A 16,830-nucleotide genomic window follows, 5' to 3' on the forward strand; every position below is an offset into this window, starting at 1 on the left:
ATGAAGAAGAGGGGCGGAACGTTACGCACTGTCGCACGCGACTACTCCGCTCTTTGACTGGCTAGCTGGCTGGCTAGCTGGTTGGCTGGTGCGCACACGCAGATACTCACCCACTCACTCACTCACTCACTCACTCACTCACACTCACTTACTCACTCACTTACTCACTCACTCACTCACTCACTCACGCACGTACGCACCCCTCGCTTCTCTTTGAGCGAAGGCGAACACCTGTTCGCTTGGTGTGGTTTGGCCGGACCCCCACTTCCGGCCGAATCGAAGAGATCCGACTTCCCGAGAGCCGTCGCTTTGTCCACTGCACGTCTTTCGTAGTACCGAATCAAAGTGCAAGCCTGCTGTTTCGTTTACAAGGAATATCTTACGTGGTATTGCTTCTTCGATCGAATTGTGCGTGATTTGAAAAAGACTACTATCTTATCCATTACATCGATCAATCATTTTCATCGTTTATTATTTTTCGTGATCAATCTTTCTGGATTTTTTTAGGAAAAAGATCGAACAAATTTACAAGGAAAGTGATACCAACTGTATGTGTGTGTGTGTGTGAGACAAAGGACAGGTGCATCGTAGGAAACAGGTGGATTGTTAGGTCCTATCTTTTTTGTTCTTTCAAAGTTGAATTCTACGATTGATGGCTAATACAGTTCCGGAGATAAACGACGTTCGTGGTGAGTATAAATGTTACTGTTTTATTTGCATTTGTTCATTAGTTAGTTTATCCTTCTTTTAAATATACGTCTTAATTTAATGATCAATGGGCTTGTTCATTTGATAGAAACGAGAAAGGATTTTAGAGTACCTGAATATTTACGGAAGTTGCTTCACGGAGGTTGCTCATGATATGTTTGGATTTACGGTGCACGAATTAACAGTACGGTGTCCCAGTGAGCTATATCAGCTCAGTAAAGAATTTTGATTTCAGAACCAATTTCTTTATTTGTTTTGAATTACTTCATTCAGTCTCTGACAATGAATTTATTTTACTTGTTAAAATTTAAGTTACATTAAACTCGTGGAAAAAACAAATGCGATTGATTAATTTCAATATGCGACAAGTATTATACTTTCGAACGAATAGCCTAACAAAGATGTAGCGCAAGATCGAAAGGAAAAGCGAAGAGGAAGGTCGAAGGGGATGGAGTATTCTGTCAGTTGTAGGCGCTACTCGCGACTACGAATTTAGAAACGTCTTCTGTAGGAAGTTGCCGCCGGTTCTGCACTTCGATGATGCCAAGAGTCCTACATAACCACGTAATAAAGGAGTTTCTCTGCATGCTTTCTAACCACGCGTTATGAACGGCCTCCCCCCGTATCAATCCAAGTTCGTCGCACCGTGTTTATTCGAACTCTATTTTAACGAATAATTCGACCATGTTACATCAATTAATACGCATCATCGATCTCCATGACGAAGTAGGTAGGACGCGAAGAGTCCTCTTTCGTTTCCTTTTAATGAGAGAGCATGATTCGAAAGATACGTTCAAGTATCGTTCGCATTTCGTTCTTTCTTCTTAGCATACTCGGCATAGTTCGATAGGATCGCTCGGCTCTTTCTACTGTTCCGTGGCCATCGATGTAAAACAAGCTCTCTCGTTACAGATGCATCAGGCAAGGTCCGAGCCGGTGGATTATGACATTGAGTCGCTATGGGGACCAGCTTACAAAAGATCTTGCCTCTTCTTTCCTGCATGCTCCAATTTATTGCCGGACAATGTGAGTGAACCGAGTATAGTTCTTTTATTTTCCTTTCACTCGAAATAACATTCGAAAAGTTCGCTCGAGGAAAGAAAAGAAGCTTGAGGAAACTCGAGAAAGCTTAGAAAAGCAAAAGTTAGTCGAAGGTCTCGAAGCAGAGTCTAGTAGAGTTTACAACGAACCGAGTTTGCCTTACGATTAGCCGGAACTCCGCTCCAGGGAAGCGCGCATATCTACCCTCCCGCATACCTTCGTTCGTATGTAACATCACCATACTTACGTACATACACAGGCGCAAGCAAAAGGTGCCCACGTAAATGGCGCGTTCGTCCATCCGCGATTCGCTTACATCGTTTTTGCGTCGTTCAAACACGAACGCTACTGCGAAAGACCTGCTAACAGTTTGTTCGATAAGAATATACGGTACCAGGAACGAGAATACGATGCACATATCGTACAGTTAAAAAATCTTCTTTATTTATTATTAACAATTGAAAAAGTTAAGTTCGTTTATTTGCTAATAAAAAAGAAATAGACATGTTCTTTGAACGAATCCTCTTTTCTTCTGTATTTTTTTTCTTAACGAATGTTATGTTATAAATTTATCGTGTTCCATTCACTGTCTGATATAAAAAAATTTGAACGTATATATCTCTGTACGAATCCATACATATGCACCGATTCAAGCAGGACGTTGTGAAAGCCGAGAGACATCCGGCACGCGCGGTACCAAGCGAAATTCGATGAAAAAGGACACCTAACGTTACAGTCGGTGTTGTCTCGATTTCATCAAGTAGTTTGATATAAAAAATTTGATGAAATATCTAGCCGTGCATGGGTGCTTGAATGCACCAATGCTCGAGGACGGCACCGCCCATTCTTTCACTTAGCTATTCAAACGTTCCCTCGAGTAATCGTTATTTATTATATTACTGAATACCTATCCATATATTTAAATATAATTTTAGGTTGATAAATAAAGAATATGAAATTGATCAGAAACACTTCTTTAAACTCGATGTAACATTATCACGGATATGACTTTTGTTAAGCCGAAATACATAGGTCAAAATTTTTGTGTCACGAGTATTGTTGAAAACCGGTTTTAATTCTATGGAAAACCGGAAATTACAAATGACACTGACACTAGCCCTACGTATACATGTATTCTATCGTGAGAAAATTCTTTCGTATGTAAGTGATCGCTATTTAAAATCTCTAAAGTTCACAATAGGTCGATCATGAATTAAAATTGCAAATTCTTCGATTGCACTGCGATCTGTATTATTGTCCTAACGTAGAGACCTTCCATGACCCATATCTTTCTTTATTCTTTTATCTTATCTTCCTTTCATGATCGTGTGATATACTTGACATTGAGTAGTGATCCGAGACACGAGATGTTTCTTGGAAAACGGTGCAACGGCAGCTCATCTCTTTGTCAACGAGGATCACGCAGTTGGCGATATCGTCGGCGTCCTTGGTGTCTTGGGGGATCCAGGGCCACACGGAGATATTAAATTGAGACTTCAAGAACTTGATAGTCCTGTCGAGTTCTCACCCTATTCGAAAAATTTAACGTTAACTAGACCACTAGATAAGGAAGGTGTTGACGGACCTGCCAGCGTTTACGTTAACGTTATCTGCGAAAGAAAACGTACTTTAGATCCCGTTAGTATTACCTTACCTCGGAAAGATCGATAGAGAAATTAATGCTAACATTGTTTATCGTGTCCTATCTTTCTTCTAGGGTTTCGTGATACCAGTTAATATTCGCGTGACTGATGCCAATGATAACGCGCCTCAATTCGTGAATGCTCCTTACGTATTGAATATTTCTGAGGTAAGAGAAACATGGCATTTTTCTATTTTCCGTTTTATTAGGTTCATTGTCCTTTGATATGATCGTTATAGAAGAAAAAAACCATGGTATCTAGATTTGCTCTTTATGTTGTTTAATTTCGTTTCAATGAACAAGCATCTAATTAAAGTGCAATAAACTCAATGCGCATAAACATCATACATCCGTTTGATTTTCAGGTCACGGTCGTTGGCACAAGAGTGTTGCAGGGTGTCCGAGCAGTGGATGCAGATCAACCAGGGCCTTATTCTACCGTGCAATATGCCGTTTTACCGGGACCTCATTCGGTAAATAGCACCATTGTTCTTTGTTTACTCGTATTCTTTTTGACATCAATTGTTGACGTATCTTCAATTTTTACGTAGGAATACTTCGTTTTTGTGAATGCGTTAGAAGGTACGCTAGTGTTAAGAAAACCTTTGGATTACGAAGCTCTCACGAATTTTTCCATCGATATTCGAGCACAAGTAAGTTTATCGATATTTTTATCAAATATTAATAAATATCAAATGATAAACTATATTATTTTCTTTTCTTTTGTAGGATCAGGGTAATCCTCCACGATCCTCGACTACGACGTTATACGTGAACGTCATCGATGCCGATGATCAAAATCCTTCGTTTCTCAATGATCAGTACAAAGTTAAAGTTCCTTCGCAAATTAAGACGGTAAATGCTAATAAAATCTAATAATACATATATAATTTTGAAAGAGAAATAGGCAAATTAATACATAGTTGTTTTATCATATAGAGAACAGTTTTGAAAGTGGAGCCAGCATCGATAAAGGCTGTTGATCAAGATGTTGGTATAAATGCTCCTGTTAGATATACGATTCAAGGAGGAATTTTACCTTTTCTTCTTTTAAATCCTGACACTGCCGAAATAGTCATCATACGATCGTTGCAAGAAAATGAACTCTTGTCTCCTGCTACGATCGTCGTTAAAGTGAGTTATCTTGCCATCTCTTTATAAATACTTAATGTATTTTTCTTTCTTTAAAAAGAAATAAAAAGATTAAAAAAAGTTATATCGTATCTTGTTTTATAAGATACGGTTTCTAATTTTGTCATTGGATTCGTAGGCTACTCAGATAGACAATCCTGATAGGTATGCATTGGCGACTATCGTTGTATCTCGAGAGGATGCTTTAGGTCCTACTGCAGGTAAATAATTACCATAATGAGTTTGTCATACTGTTAATCGTGACTGTGAATAATTTGAATTTCGAAGGTAATTACGCTTGACGTATTACGTATATAATCATCATACATTTTCTTTAAATTATTAAAAATAATTGACTTGATCATTGACACAATACGTTGCAATTAGGTGGTCGAGTACCTACGAAGTTTACGCTAAAAGATTATCAAGTAAAAATTCCGGAGAATACACCGCCTGGTAGCGTTATTCTAACTATGAGCGTCAATAGAGCTGATTCTGTAAGTATTCAGTATAATGCAATGTATTTTGTTTAAATATGTATTTTGGTTTAAAAGAAGATTGTTGTCAATGTTTTAGATATTAAGATTTTGGCTTGTTGGAGCGGTTGAAGATTTGGAAAGGTTCTCCGTAACTCCTTCTGGTGAATTAATTTTGAAGGGTACTCTTGATTATGAGAAAAGGACTCAACATAGTTTTCTAGTACAAGTTACTGACGGTTACTTTGTACGTTTATCTCAACTTCTTTTAACAATATTTTTATTACCGATACTTATTTTAATTATTTGATGTAGAACGATACGTCCAGAGTCAACGTATCGGTTGAGGATGTGAACGAATGGGAACCACGATTTCGACATCCCAGATATGAATTCCATGCGCGTTCTTTGAAAGAAGGATCTATTGTCGGTAAGTTGTATTCACAGTTCACAATGTACACTTTTATAAGTCAGTGGTTTTTGTATTTTATGTATTTATTTCGGAAAGAATATCGACTGCATATGAATTTTTAGGAAGATTGGAAGCCGCGGATGGCGACAGAGACGATATGATTCGATTGTCTTTAAGAGGTCCAGATGCAAGGTACCTCGTTTTTAAATTATATTTATTTATATATAAGATTTGATAAAATAACATATGAAATTTTAGGTCATTCGAAATACATGACAATGGTGAGTTGATTTTAAGATCTGTAAATACCATAAATGGTTCAATGGCTCGTCTGGTAGCAGTTGTTTCGGATTCAGGACGTCCTCCAAGGTACGTATTTAATGTAGATTTAAAATAGCTTTCTGAGAAATAATCATTTCACGCATGATAAACATTTTCATTTTAGATCGAGCATGGTACCTGTAATAGTTCATATACCGAACGGTGCCTCATTACCCGTAGCAGCAAGGGCTGCACCCGCTTGGTTGGGAAGCAGTGTTCTTTTAGTAGCAGTTTTTGGAGCTGTTTTAGGACTGCTTGGAGTCGTCATACTTATTCTTATTCTTTACATATATAAGCAGTAAGTTAATTAGAAATATAGGAAGTATATAGAAAAAGGAAATATTATCATGGATAGGCTGATAATAAAATTGTAAAAATGCTTCGCAGCAAAGGGACCAAAAGTGGTGGATCTGTAAGTTCCGTTGGAACCGGATATCGCGAGAAATCGCCGGTGCCATCAGCTTTGAGTCCAACGCCACAAGTATTAGGAGCCAGTGCTCTTCAGGATACTTCAGAGAATAGCTACAGGAAGCGTTCTACTACGAACGAGAGTGGAAGTAACGTTAACGAGACCGTCACCGATCTCGACGCACCTGGTTTCGGAGAATTGAACGAACGAGCCTACGCCGCCACGATCAAAAGTATGTTCCCGTCACGAGTAATTCATGACGGTACGATGCGCTCTTCGCACCGTTTCGAACGGCGATTCGTACGAGCTAGCTCAAGTATGTCCGGAAGAAGCCACGTTACGAGTCTCAATCCTTTCTTCTCGACGATCGATGAAAATCGGCTTAGATATTATTGGCTTTGATTCGTGTTATACATTTATCTTCCATTAATCACATATCGAACGATGTCGGCCAAGACGAGGAAACTTTTAGCGATAAAGTCTAGGAAAGGATAAGTAGAAATTCGAATTGAAATTGTTCATAGTAAAAACACTTTTTCCTTTTGTTATATTGATCATCGATAAATTTGTATAATACAATATAATGATATGTAAGATACTGATTATATTCATTCGATGTCGTATTTTAACAAAAATCGATTGAATGTAAAAGAAAGAAGGGTTGAGTGCACTGGGAACTTCATTAGTTCACTACTAAATATTATTGGGTACAGGTGTCGCGTCGGCTAGACAGCTACCTCTCTATGCTAGGCATAAGATCGCTCCAGCCCCGAATCCACCTGCCTTATCAGCAACTTCAAACATTCCAAATATCGGCGGTCTTGTTCAAAACATGAACGACTTGAGTGCAAGAAGCAATCTCGACGCAACTTCCCACGATTCGTCTACTTGCTCCGGTGACCCACCGGACTCTCTGATGACTGTCTGGCCAGTAGGATCAATGTCTCCGAGAGTTAAAAAACTTTCCTGGGACGACGACGATAGGGTAAGTTTCAATATTTTCTTAGTATAGTACTTAGATAGATGATCGAAATTACTCGAAATGATAAAATTTATAGATCACGTAGTTATTATTAGACGAAACTGAATACATACTATTGTATTGCAGACTGTGGAAAGTATCGATGTAAGAGCAGAAACCAGGCCAGGAAGCACTAAAACTGAAACCGAACGTCTAAATCTTACCGTTTATTTTTAAAATTGAATTCGAAGTACGATATTGCTTTTTCTACGTTTCGCATTAAAAAGAATGTATTTCATTGTTAATATTATTATAATTTATTTGAATAGGAAAAACGTATTTTTTTCTTCGGACAGCGAAAGACAATATTATTATATCATAGTCGAAGATATTGATTCTAGTTCGAATAAACGGAATTATATTAATGAAATTAATATTGAATAAATTGTAATCAATATCTTTGATCAATAATAACAATTCATCTTACATCATTGTACGATCGCATATCGCTTTATCTAAACTCTCGTTCATCCATATGATTAGATACTAAAGCGTACATGTGAACGCAAATGCTTTTCAACTCTACGTAATCGAGAGCATCGAGGTCAGTAGGTCGATCTTTGCGGACGATCACTTATTCAAGAGGTAGACCTGGATTTTGCGATATCATGATCGAGCCGAAATAAAGGGACCACCATTCCGTAGTTCTCAAAAATCTCGGGTATTACGGATATATATGTATATGTATGTGTATATGTATATGCATATATATATATATATATGTATGTATATTTCTTATTATAAGTGAAGTTAAAAAAATATTTGTAAATATGAAGTAAATATTTCTAGGTAGGAAGTGTCGAGTTACCAATGATCATTAATCTTCGTTTGAGATTCTTTGGTACATCGCAAAGATCTATTTAACGTATAAGTTTGAAGATATAAATGAAAGATTATGTCATTAAATATCGTTGTTATAGTCTTTCGAAAAATGATAATAAACTTTGAAGAGTTACATATATATATATATATTTAATGTTCATTATAACGCTTAATTGATTTCTTTCATTCTCCTTGAGAGTATCTTTTCTCATAGGAGCAATCGTCGTATAGAATAACATTATAAACGAACTTGTAAAAGAAAGTGACTTGTTTTTCGAGGAGGGGAGAAAGTGACCCAGAGAAGTCTTCGGCTGATCATCCTTTCGGATCGTTTATCGTCAGTCGTACGTTAAACATTCACGCGTAGAGAACACAGTGTTCGTATTTTGAATGAAATAATGCGGAAGTATTAATCTTCTTATTCGAGAGAACAACTTTCCGATAAAATTACAAGTTTTGTAAGTTGTGTACATATAAATTATAATCTTGTAAATTATAAAAATCTACTAGAATATTTATTTTATTTATCATCACTATGCTTTCAAGGTATGCGACGGAGATACGCGGAGAAAGCGGGAAATTCCAGAGTCATTGACAGCATCTAAAGGTATGATTAAATATGACGTAGTACGTTTATTTTCTATTTATAGAAATATGAATAAAAATTTTTTTTTATAATAAATTTATTCTTATCAAATTGCAGTACAATCATGAGCCAAACGAAATATTTACGAACATTTTTATCAATTTTATTGATGTCATCGGCAGTAATCATCATCGAAATTTCGGGTACATTACCAAAGAGGAAATTTATTTTCCTTCGATAATTTACCTCACTATAAGAGATTAAGGAATGGTACAAAATAATTTATTACAATTAATTATTACGAGTTTGTGTTAATTTTGTATTTTGTGCAATTATTATTAGCCGAGTCTTCTTTTACGACATCAACAAACGAGACGAATGTACTTGAAAGTCGTAGAATAGGACCTTGGAGCGAAATTTTAGAAGATTGGATTGTCACTACCGCGAATTCTGGCATGTCAAGAATATCGAAGGTAATGAAATTAGATGACAAAGTATTAACAGTATCGACCAAGGGAACACAGAATAAGAGAGACGTTTCTGAAACAGACATTTATTTACTCGGTAAAGATAATAATCTTATAAGGACATTTTCTTTAGATCATTTTACAGAAGCTCTTGTTAATACTTTTGTTTTCAGGTGCGATCGAGAAACTTGTATATAGAGTGGATTACGTAGAAAAACGTCTTAGAAGAGCCGAAGAACTTTTGTATTATGTTATTTCTGGATCTACCGCTAACAAAGGTAAATAAGTTAGTTCTGTCTTTAATAAAAAATTTTTTTTACATTTTTGTTGCTGATCAAAATCTTACAGATTCCTGTCCATCGAACTACACGAGCATCGGTCAGTATTGCTATTATTTTAGTGATCGTGAATACGATTGGAAGTCATCCGCTAGTCTTTGCCGAGGTATGGGAGGACATTTGGTCGAATTCGAAACCATTGTTGAAAATCAGGATGTAATTTCGTATCTTCAAGGAAATACGAAGCTCAAAGGCAAAAACTTTTGGACAGGTGGTTTGAATCCTGGTCTTTTATGGATCTGGGCCGGAAGTGCCAGACCTATTCATAATGATACGAAACAGGCTGTCGTTGGGAACGGCAGGTTATTAACAATCATAATTTTTTATTTTTTACCCTGTTCAATTTCTTGTCTTTCAATGTAAATATTTTAGGTGTCTAAAATTGTTCTACGATCTATCTTCGAAGATTTATTCTTACAAGGGTGAGGAATGTGCGTCAAGGCAGAAATTCATTTGCGAATTAACCACAGACGATGAGTCAGCGAATAAAATCGAGAGAACAGTACGGATGTTATCCGATACAATTAGCTGAGTTCAAGGATTTTTGTAGGATTGTTTAATTATTTACAATACACGTCATGTTCGTTTTCCGAGAATTTTTTTTTTATATATCGCGTGTGGTGTAATCAGTCTCTTCGATCAATATAAACTATCGTTACGAGCGCAGTTGAACTCGTAGCTCGAGACTGTTTCATGCACCAAGTTGTTAATAACATTTTATTCATTTAATTTGGATACCCTGAAAGATATTGACATTGTCGAATTTAACTTTCAAGGCTCCTAAGTTGTTAACAATTTTTTAGGTCTCCATTAAAATAAATCAATTATACACCAATATATATATTTTCTCACTTTTTAATTTTTCATGCAATTGATGAAGTGAAAAATACATTACTCAAAGTTGATTATACTCGCAAATATTCACAAACATGTATATACCGGCCATTAGATATTAAATTTTAAATATATCGCCTCCGCCCCTTGTGCGTAAATCCGCTACTATACATACGAACATAATAATAGTTATATGTATATATATATAATTATTATTTAATAAGAAATATGTATTTTTATATGGATTTTTTCTTTTTGGAAGAATACTTTAAAAAATTATTAAACTACTAATACTTGATTTAAAAAATATAAGAGGTAAGATTAAAGGAACCGTTTCGTTAGAATCATCATCTCTATATACGATTATGAAGAACACATTAGTCCGCTAATGCATTTTTGTTATCAATGGGAATTGAAGGTTTTACAAAGTGTTTTTTCGCAGCTTGATGATCAAGAATCAAACTTCGCTTTTCTTCGTTCACAAGAGAAAAAACATGATTACTATTCGTCACCAAACCACCGTTTTCTATGATCAATTTTTTCGCTTCTTCTGTATTGTTTTTATCGATACCACGGCAGCTATCCTCGATCATAATTACATTATAGCCCAAACTCAATCCATCGAGACATGTTGCTTTCACGCAAACGTCCGTGGCCAATCCACAAATGTACAAATCTGTGGCTTTGATTTTCAATAAAATCGTCTCCAGTTTCGAATTCGTCTTCACGTTTTCTTTTGTGAAAACCGAGTAAGCATCACTATCTGGATTTTGACCCTTGTATATCTTAAATAGAATATAATGTAAATATAGCGAGAATAACAATAGATGTTTTCGAGAGTAAAATAATATTAATGGAAATTTTATTGCACATACCTGTATAGAGTCTGGTGATATATACAGATCACTATTTAATTTTGCACCCCACGAATTCATTACGCAATGTCTTGGCCAAAGTGTTTGTTCCAACCGTGGTTTTAAAAAAGTAACAGTATCAAATGGTTTAGCTAGTTCTTTTGTAATCTACGAATAAAAAGAACTATTGTTTTGACGTAGATAATAGATGTATGTAATTGTTACATAATAATGACGAATCTGGACAGCGTTACGTCATATTAATTAAAGTTACGTTAGTATAATTAGAGTTACGTCAATACGGGGACCTATTATAAATGTTAGAATTTGAAATATACATACTTTAGATGACGGATGCAGTTTTCGTTCAGCAAGATTGTCGTAAAAACTAATATGATTTTTAGGATGCCAATCGAACGAATAAATAACTTGATCCCAATGAACTTTTTTCAACAAACGATTAATCGGTTTTATTACTTCATAACCCGTACGATTAGGTAATGCTAAATTTCCATCAATAAAGTCGTTTTGTACATCGACTACTATTAATACATTTACAGGTTTTTTTTGTATCCATTTTGTAAAGCATCTATCGAAAGTAAAACGATTACATAAGCGTAACAGTTATATATATATGTATATTATATAATACGGTTCAATGAGAAATCATTTTGTATAATCCTCCGGAAAAATTATTTTTTACATCTTTTGTTTTCTTTCTTTTCTTTTTTAACAAATTTGAAATTGTTAATATTCCGCGCCAAATTTGTTATTAATTACGCGTCAAAATTTGAATATGCTTAGTGAATAATTCTTTAATATTATCATTTTAACATCTCATTATCAATTTTTCTACACATATATATTCACATATGAATAATATTATTGATTAACAAGACTACCGTGAAAGAAAATTAAATAAAACACGAAAAAGATTAAATCATTTCGGTATGCCAGTAGTATCGTTCGCTGAGTCAGAACATGAGTGGACACATGAGCGGACACATAAGCGTGGATCAACCGTATATTTAAACATTAATAGAGTATAAAATTTAATACCTTGTCATGTCATGCTAATTATTGATTTCTTACTCAATTTTAATTCAAAATTATAAGTCAATGTAAAATTTTTCGTCATCGGTAGTATACATTGAATATGTAAAAAGATTATAGTTACCGGTGGAATAACGAGCATACGATAATAGTGATTATAGTCATTATTGATAATAAAAAGGCTTTAACTTTTAAAAGTATAAAATGAAATATAATATATCGAAAATGGATTTTAAAAAATAACATAAACATACTTCCAACGATTATATCGCATAAAATAAATTTTACGATACCTTTTCCATTTTGATTCTTTTAATCCCTCATCATTTAAGCTAAATATTTTAAAAATTTCTTTAACCCTCCATTCATTTTTATTCACTTCTTCTTCACCGTAAAATTTCTCGCATAGAAGAAAAAATTCTTTTTCATCGAGCACACCGTCTTTGTTTACATCGAAAGTTTTGAAAATATTATCGGCTGATTTCCAATCTATTTCGTTTATCATATTGATTAACTCTATAGATCGTATAAATATTGCGAAACAATAATTGCTTTGTAGATTTGAATTAAGTATGGTAGAAAGATAGGAAAAATAAATTATGTGACACAGTACGAAACGATGTGTTTGCGAACGCTTTCATCAAAGCAACTGACGCGAGTTACCTTGAGCACGCCCTTAAATACTAATCCGTAGTCTCAACCTGTAATATTTATTCAATCTGTTTTATATTGATAAAAATGCTATATAAGTGTTAATATTGATAACGTAGTTAATTTAAAAAATTTTATGTTGATGATTATTAAATTATGAAAAGGATTCGTCATTTCATACGATAGTTTCTAGTATAAAAAATCAATATTTTTTGGACATTTAACCAGCGACTTCTATCGTCTTTCGCGCGAAACTTTTTCCTTTTATGAATAGAGATTTTTTTCTTCATAAATATTTATTAAAGGTTATGATAAGGAGGTAATTAATAATTCGTGTCTATGATAATTAATAATTTAATAATCGTAACGAGAAATATGAATTTATTTATGAAATATGTTAGTCTGTAATTCTTTTATTAGGTACACGTATGTGATTCTAGTATACAACATATGTTAAGTAACATGAATAAATATCAAATTTTTAAATTATAATTAGATCCACATACATGACTATGCTTCATTCATTTCTGTTTCTGTATCCATTAGGATAAAATATTTAAATATTGAAACTTAAATACTATATCTTGATACGCTCAGTGACAATTGTATATTAATTGAAATATTTCTTGCATATATATAACTTATGTACAAATATATACTTTACTTGTCACTGCATTAAGGCATAACTTTATAATACTATTTCCTTGTTTCATTTTTTTAATGGTTTATCAAATGATAAATGGAACTTTACACGTATATAGTATACAAATTATTTCACCTAGTTGTCGCGTATTAACAGCAATGTATATGTAATCACAAAGCAACATGTGCTTAAGTCAAAAGTTAAAATAATTAACATCACTATAACTGTTATTTTTATAAATAAAACAATCCTTTTTTATCAAATTACAATTCTTACATCTTTGGTTAAACATTAACGTTTAATATTTAAATAACACAATAACAGACTGTTATTTTTATTTTTGCTCTTTAATCTTTACTACGTTTTTTCGTTTATGCTTTTAGTAAGTGAAATATTTTAAGTAACTGGACATAATAATAGTTACGTTTATTGTTACGTAATATTTGTCTAAATTAGTAAAATGTACAGTTTCTAAACGAATAAAACTGTAGAACAAAATCTTACCTGATATATTAAAATCTATATGTTTAAAAATTAAATTCATATTTTAATCTATGTTGTCATTCTGTTTTACTTAAATTAGAAAATAAAATACTTCTTTTACTGCTAATTTCATCTGCAATTTTGTTGATGAATGGATGTTTAATTTTACCTACTGATGATGAAAAAAACTCCTCTAATTTACCCGGGATATTATCACGTTTCTCGTATTCATATGCTTGCATAATTAAATCTAGTCTGTCCAAATCTTTTACATATTGAGCTTCTGGAGACTCTTGTTTTTCATATTCCTATATATAAAAAAATAAAAGATATATATAATTATATAAAAACATAAATCAATATTTTTATACTATTATTAGAGATTTATATTATTAATAGAGATCTTTTAAAATATATCGGATAAATGAGATGTAAAAACATATCAGCTTACACGAAATATTTGTAATATAGTTGGACCTTTATCGCCTAAAAGTTGACAGATTTCTTCCATTGCGGCATCTTCTCGTCTATGTTTTTCCTCAGGAGAAACACCACAAAAGGGTGTTATATCTCCAACAATACATTCAGCTAAATCATGAATTAGAGTCATTTGCATAATTCTAAAAATAATATTACAACCATACTTTCTATTAGTCAATCTTCCAAATAGATATTAAATGTAGGATGCTAAAACAGGGCATAATGCTAGTTTTGGAAAAAAAGAAATTCATTTCTTACTTGTTTTTATCTAAATTATCTTCACTATCTGCTAATAAAGAAAGAATAGCCATCCTGTACATATGTCCTGCTATTGTTTCAGGATCAGGAATTTTTCTTAATACCCATCCAGTTCTTTTCATGTGCTGAAAAGGTAAAAAAAGAAAAGCTAATTAAAATTATTAAAAACTAATCTACTATTACATAATAACATTATTAGATATTAATATTACATAATAAAATTATAATGTGAGAAAATATATCGTTTTGATTTGTATAGACAACTCAAACAAGGACATTTATCTACAGTAAACATGTGATAAAAGCTTAGTGTCTACATATTTTAATTGGCATATATACATTTAATTAATTTTAATTATTACTGATTATTACCTTCAGACGTCCAACTAATTCCATAAATTCATGAATTTTTTTCACATCCATCATTAATAATTTGCCTTTGTACACTCCAAAGTCTAATAGCTCCACTTTCGAATAAATAGGAATGTCACTAATGTATAATATACCAAGATAGTGAAACGGTTGCTCTACATCCGTACTTCTAGGAAATGGTTTTTCTCATCAATGATTGGTCAATTTTTAACATACGGAAATGGTACTATCTAATCAATATTGATAATTTATTTATAATAATTGTTTCATTATAAAACAGTTTTTTATGTTGTTATATTGTTATATTAATTTTTATATTGATACATGATTCGTATAATTTTATATTAAAATAAAAATTATTTTTATATTAAAATTAACAATAATTACACTAGTTAAATTTCATTGTTTGTTAACATATATATATATATATATATAGATTTTATTTCGTGTGCCCCTCCTTTCTTTCATCTTTCAATCATTTGTTCAATTTGATCAAATACGCTATGTTATGCGCGTACGGGATTGGTCGACTTAATTGTTAAATAACTCAGTGAATAATAATCGGAGAGAAAAGTAACAGAGAAACTTTCGTCTTAAAATGGTATCCTCTTTCATCTCCTCAAAGATCAATTAATGATTTTAGGATTCTGTATATGTGTATTTGGGACACCTACATAGAATGCGTTTCCATACAGAGAGAAAGAGAGATAGAGACATAGATAGAGAGAGAGAGAGAGATAGATAGAAAGAGAGAGAGAGAGAGAGAGAGAGAGAAGGAGCAGGAGAAATATAGATACAGAGACGAAGCAGAAACAAAAACAGACAGAGACAAAGTATACAATAGACAAACAGATATATATAATATATATACATACACACACCACACACATATACACAATTCTCCTAGATCTTCAATTTCAAACACTTTTTATTAAAATACAATTCGTTATCATTTCTTTTTTGTAGTAAATTTATTTTCTTTTCAGATTTGAATATTTTAAATTAACTTTTAAATGTATAAAATATCAATATATTTATTTTTGGTTGTATTCAATGATTTAAAAAATCGGTGAAGAAAAGAGAGAGAGAGACTGAGGAAGAATGTTCGATCTAACTGTATTAATTTCATCGCTCAAAATGCAAACAAGCTTTTGACCGTTAACCCCTGCCTTAATGAGATAGAACTGGTTGTTGTTTTTAATTAAAATCATTCAACAAAGAAAAAGTATTCCTTTTTTCTTTACATAATACGATTAACAAATTATATTTGCGAGAGAAATTTCAAATATATGAAAGAGACATTTTCTATTAAAATCTTTGATCATTATATATTAATTCATATTTCAAAATTCATACTTTAAAGTAGCGAATCATTTTTATTAATTTATCTGGATATTTTAAGATTTCTTTCGAATTAATTCATACTCTATAATAAATATAAATTGATTGAAATTTATTTTTGTTTTAACCTTCAGTTAATAATATGCATTTATTACATAGCGAAAATTCGATGCCGAAGACGTATATACGTTTCCTTAAAATCAATTGGCGGTGTTCACCGACAAAGAATTCGGGCTATAGATGGAATGCGGTTTTGGACATCGTCCAAAAAGTGAAATTGTGTCTCCTTGTGTCGATATTAGATGGATTCATAGATGTATTTTTTTTCTTTACAATAGAAATGATGTACCATTATCAAAACAATTTTTTTGTTATTATAACATTTTTAAATTTCATATAATCGATTGTGTGTGTGAGTGTGTGTATATAAGACGCTTCGTAATGGAGACTTCGCGTTATAAATTATATTCTCTTCTCTTCGTATATT

At 32.8% G+C, this 16,830-nt stretch overlaps 4 protein-coding genes across 6 annotated transcripts; 2 read left to right on the top strand and 2 right to left on the bottom strand.

Annotated features, from left to right (window-relative positions):
• Positions 1-211: 211 nt before the first annotated feature.
• Positions 212-8,247, top strand: LOC127072439 (protocadherin-16). Of its 3 annotated transcripts, XR_007785432.1 has the most exons (20): positions 212-408; positions 508-689; positions 1,621-1,734; positions 3,101-3,387; positions 3,467-3,559; positions 3,757-3,864; positions 3,943-4,044; positions 4,121-4,246; positions 4,331-4,525; positions 4,662-4,743; positions 4,910-5,019; positions 5,099-5,245; positions 5,314-5,428; positions 5,533-5,602; positions 5,669-5,779; positions 5,856-6,029; positions 6,119-6,456; positions 6,854-7,125; positions 7,249-7,822; positions 7,951-8,247. XR_007785432.1 is itself a non-coding variant. In XM_051012877.1 (19 exons), the coding sequence occupies exons 3-19, from the start codon at positions 1,668-1,670 to the stop codon at positions 7,336-7,338; spliced, it is 2,487 nt and encodes an 828-aa protein (XP_050868834.1). In that variant the 5' UTR covers positions 212-408; positions 508-689; positions 1,621-1,667; the 3' UTR covers positions 7,339-8,247. The 3 variants fall into 3 exon arrangements, 2 of the variants coding, with proteins under 2 accessions (XP_050868834.1, XP_050868843.1); XM_051012877.1 differs by having other exon boundaries at positions 7,249-8,247; XM_051012886.1 differs by having other exon boundaries at positions 214-408; positions 6,119-6,372; positions 7,249-8,246.
• Positions 8,248-8,341: 94 nt separating this feature from the next.
• Positions 8,342-10,211, top strand: LOC127072458 (C-type lectin domain family 9 member A). Its single transcript, XM_051012903.1, has 7 exons — positions 8,342-8,441; positions 8,530-8,590; positions 8,687-8,772; positions 8,912-9,133; positions 9,210-9,314; positions 9,385-9,676; positions 9,747-10,211. Exons 3-7 carry the CDS (start codon positions 8,694-8,696, stop codon positions 9,904-9,906), a joined length of 858 nt encoding a protein of 285 aa, XP_050868860.1. The 5' UTR covers positions 8,342-8,441; positions 8,530-8,590; positions 8,687-8,693; the 3' UTR covers positions 9,907-10,211.
• Positions 10,200-13,015, bottom strand: LOC127072453 (nicotinamidase-like). Its single transcript, XM_051012895.1, has 4 exons — positions 12,409-13,015; positions 11,405-11,651; positions 11,084-11,230; positions 10,200-10,993 (listed from the first exon to the last, which is right to left on the bottom strand). The coding sequence occupies exons 1-4, from the start codon at positions 12,618-12,620 to the stop codon at positions 10,586-10,588; spliced, it is 1,014 nt and encodes a 337-aa protein (XP_050868852.1). The 5' UTR covers positions 12,621-13,015; the 3' UTR covers positions 10,200-10,585.
• A 148-nt stretch (positions 13,016-13,163) lies between these two features.
• LOC127072467 (5'-deoxynucleotidase HDDC2) lies at positions 13,164-15,170 on the bottom strand. Its single transcript, XM_051012907.1, has 4 exons — positions 15,003-15,170; positions 14,631-14,755; positions 14,344-14,512; positions 13,164-14,200 (listed from the first exon to the last, which is right to left on the bottom strand). The coding sequence occupies exons 1-4, from the start codon at positions 15,054-15,056 to the stop codon at positions 13,970-13,972; spliced, it is 579 nt and encodes a 192-aa protein (XP_050868864.1). The 5' UTR covers positions 15,057-15,170; the 3' UTR covers positions 13,164-13,969.
• Positions 15,171-16,830: the final 1,660 nt, after the last annotated feature.

This window comes from Vespula vulgaris, chromosome 2 (assembly GCF_905475345.1).
Source record: "Vespula vulgaris chromosome 2, iyVesVulg1.1, whole genome shotgun sequence".
Classification (NCBI taxonomy): Eukaryota; Metazoa; Arthropoda; class Insecta; order Hymenoptera; family Vespidae; genus Vespula; species Vespula vulgaris.

What these genes read in the sequence shown, in the direction of transcription:
- LOC127072458 (XM_051012903.1), top strand. Translation starts at nt 8,694, where the DNA reads ATGAGCCAAACGAAATATTTACGAACATTTTTATCAATTTTATTGATG. An exon ending in AATCATCATCGAAATTTCGG is followed by an intron (nt 8,773 to 8,911) that starts GTACATTACCAA and finishes AATTATTATTAG; the next exon opens with CCGAGTCTTCTTTTACGACA. An exon ending in GCTGTCGTTGGGAACGGCAG is followed by an intron (nt 9,677 to 9,746) that starts GTTATTAACAAT and finishes TAAATATTTTAG; the next exon opens with GTGTCTAAAATTGTTCTACG.
- LOC127072439 (XM_051012877.1), top strand. Translation starts at nt 1,668, where the DNA reads ATGGGGACCAGCTTACAAAAGATCTTGCCTCTTCTTTCCTGCATGCTC. An exon ending in TTTTACCGGGACCTCATTCG is followed by an intron (nt 3,865 to 3,942) that starts GTAAATAGCACC and finishes ATTTTTACGTAG; the next exon opens with GAATACTTCGTTTTTGTGAA. An exon ending in GAAAGAAGGATCTATTGTCG is followed by an intron (nt 5,429 to 5,532) that starts GTAAGTTGTATT and finishes ATGAATTTTTAG; the next exon opens with GAAGATTGGAAGCCGCGGAT.
- LOC127072467 (XM_051012907.1), bottom strand. Translation starts at nt 15,056, where the DNA reads ATGATGGATGTGAAAAAAATTCATGAATTTATGGAATTAGTTGGACGT. An exon ending in GATAATTTAGATAAAAACAA is followed by an intron (nt 14,513 to 14,630) that starts GTAAGAAATGAA and finishes TATTATTTTTAG; the next exon opens with AATTATGCAAATGACTCTAA. An exon ending in CTATATTACAAATATTTCGT is followed by an intron (nt 14,201 to 14,343) that starts GTAAGCTGATAT and finishes TTTTATATATAG; the next exon opens with GAATATGAAAAACAAGAGTC.
- LOC127072453 (XM_051012895.1), bottom strand. Translation starts at nt 12,620, where the DNA reads ATGATAAACGAAATAGATTGGAAATCAGCCGATAATATTTTCAAAACT. An exon ending in AAAGAATCAAAATGGAAAAG is followed by an intron (nt 11,652 to 12,408) that starts GTATCGTAAAAT and finishes TACTTTCGATAG; the next exon opens with ATGCTTTACAAAATGGATAC. An exon ending in AACTGCATCCGTCATCTAAA is followed by an intron (nt 11,231 to 11,404) that starts GTATGTATATTT and finishes TTTTATTCGTAG; the next exon opens with ATTACAAAAGAACTAGCTAA.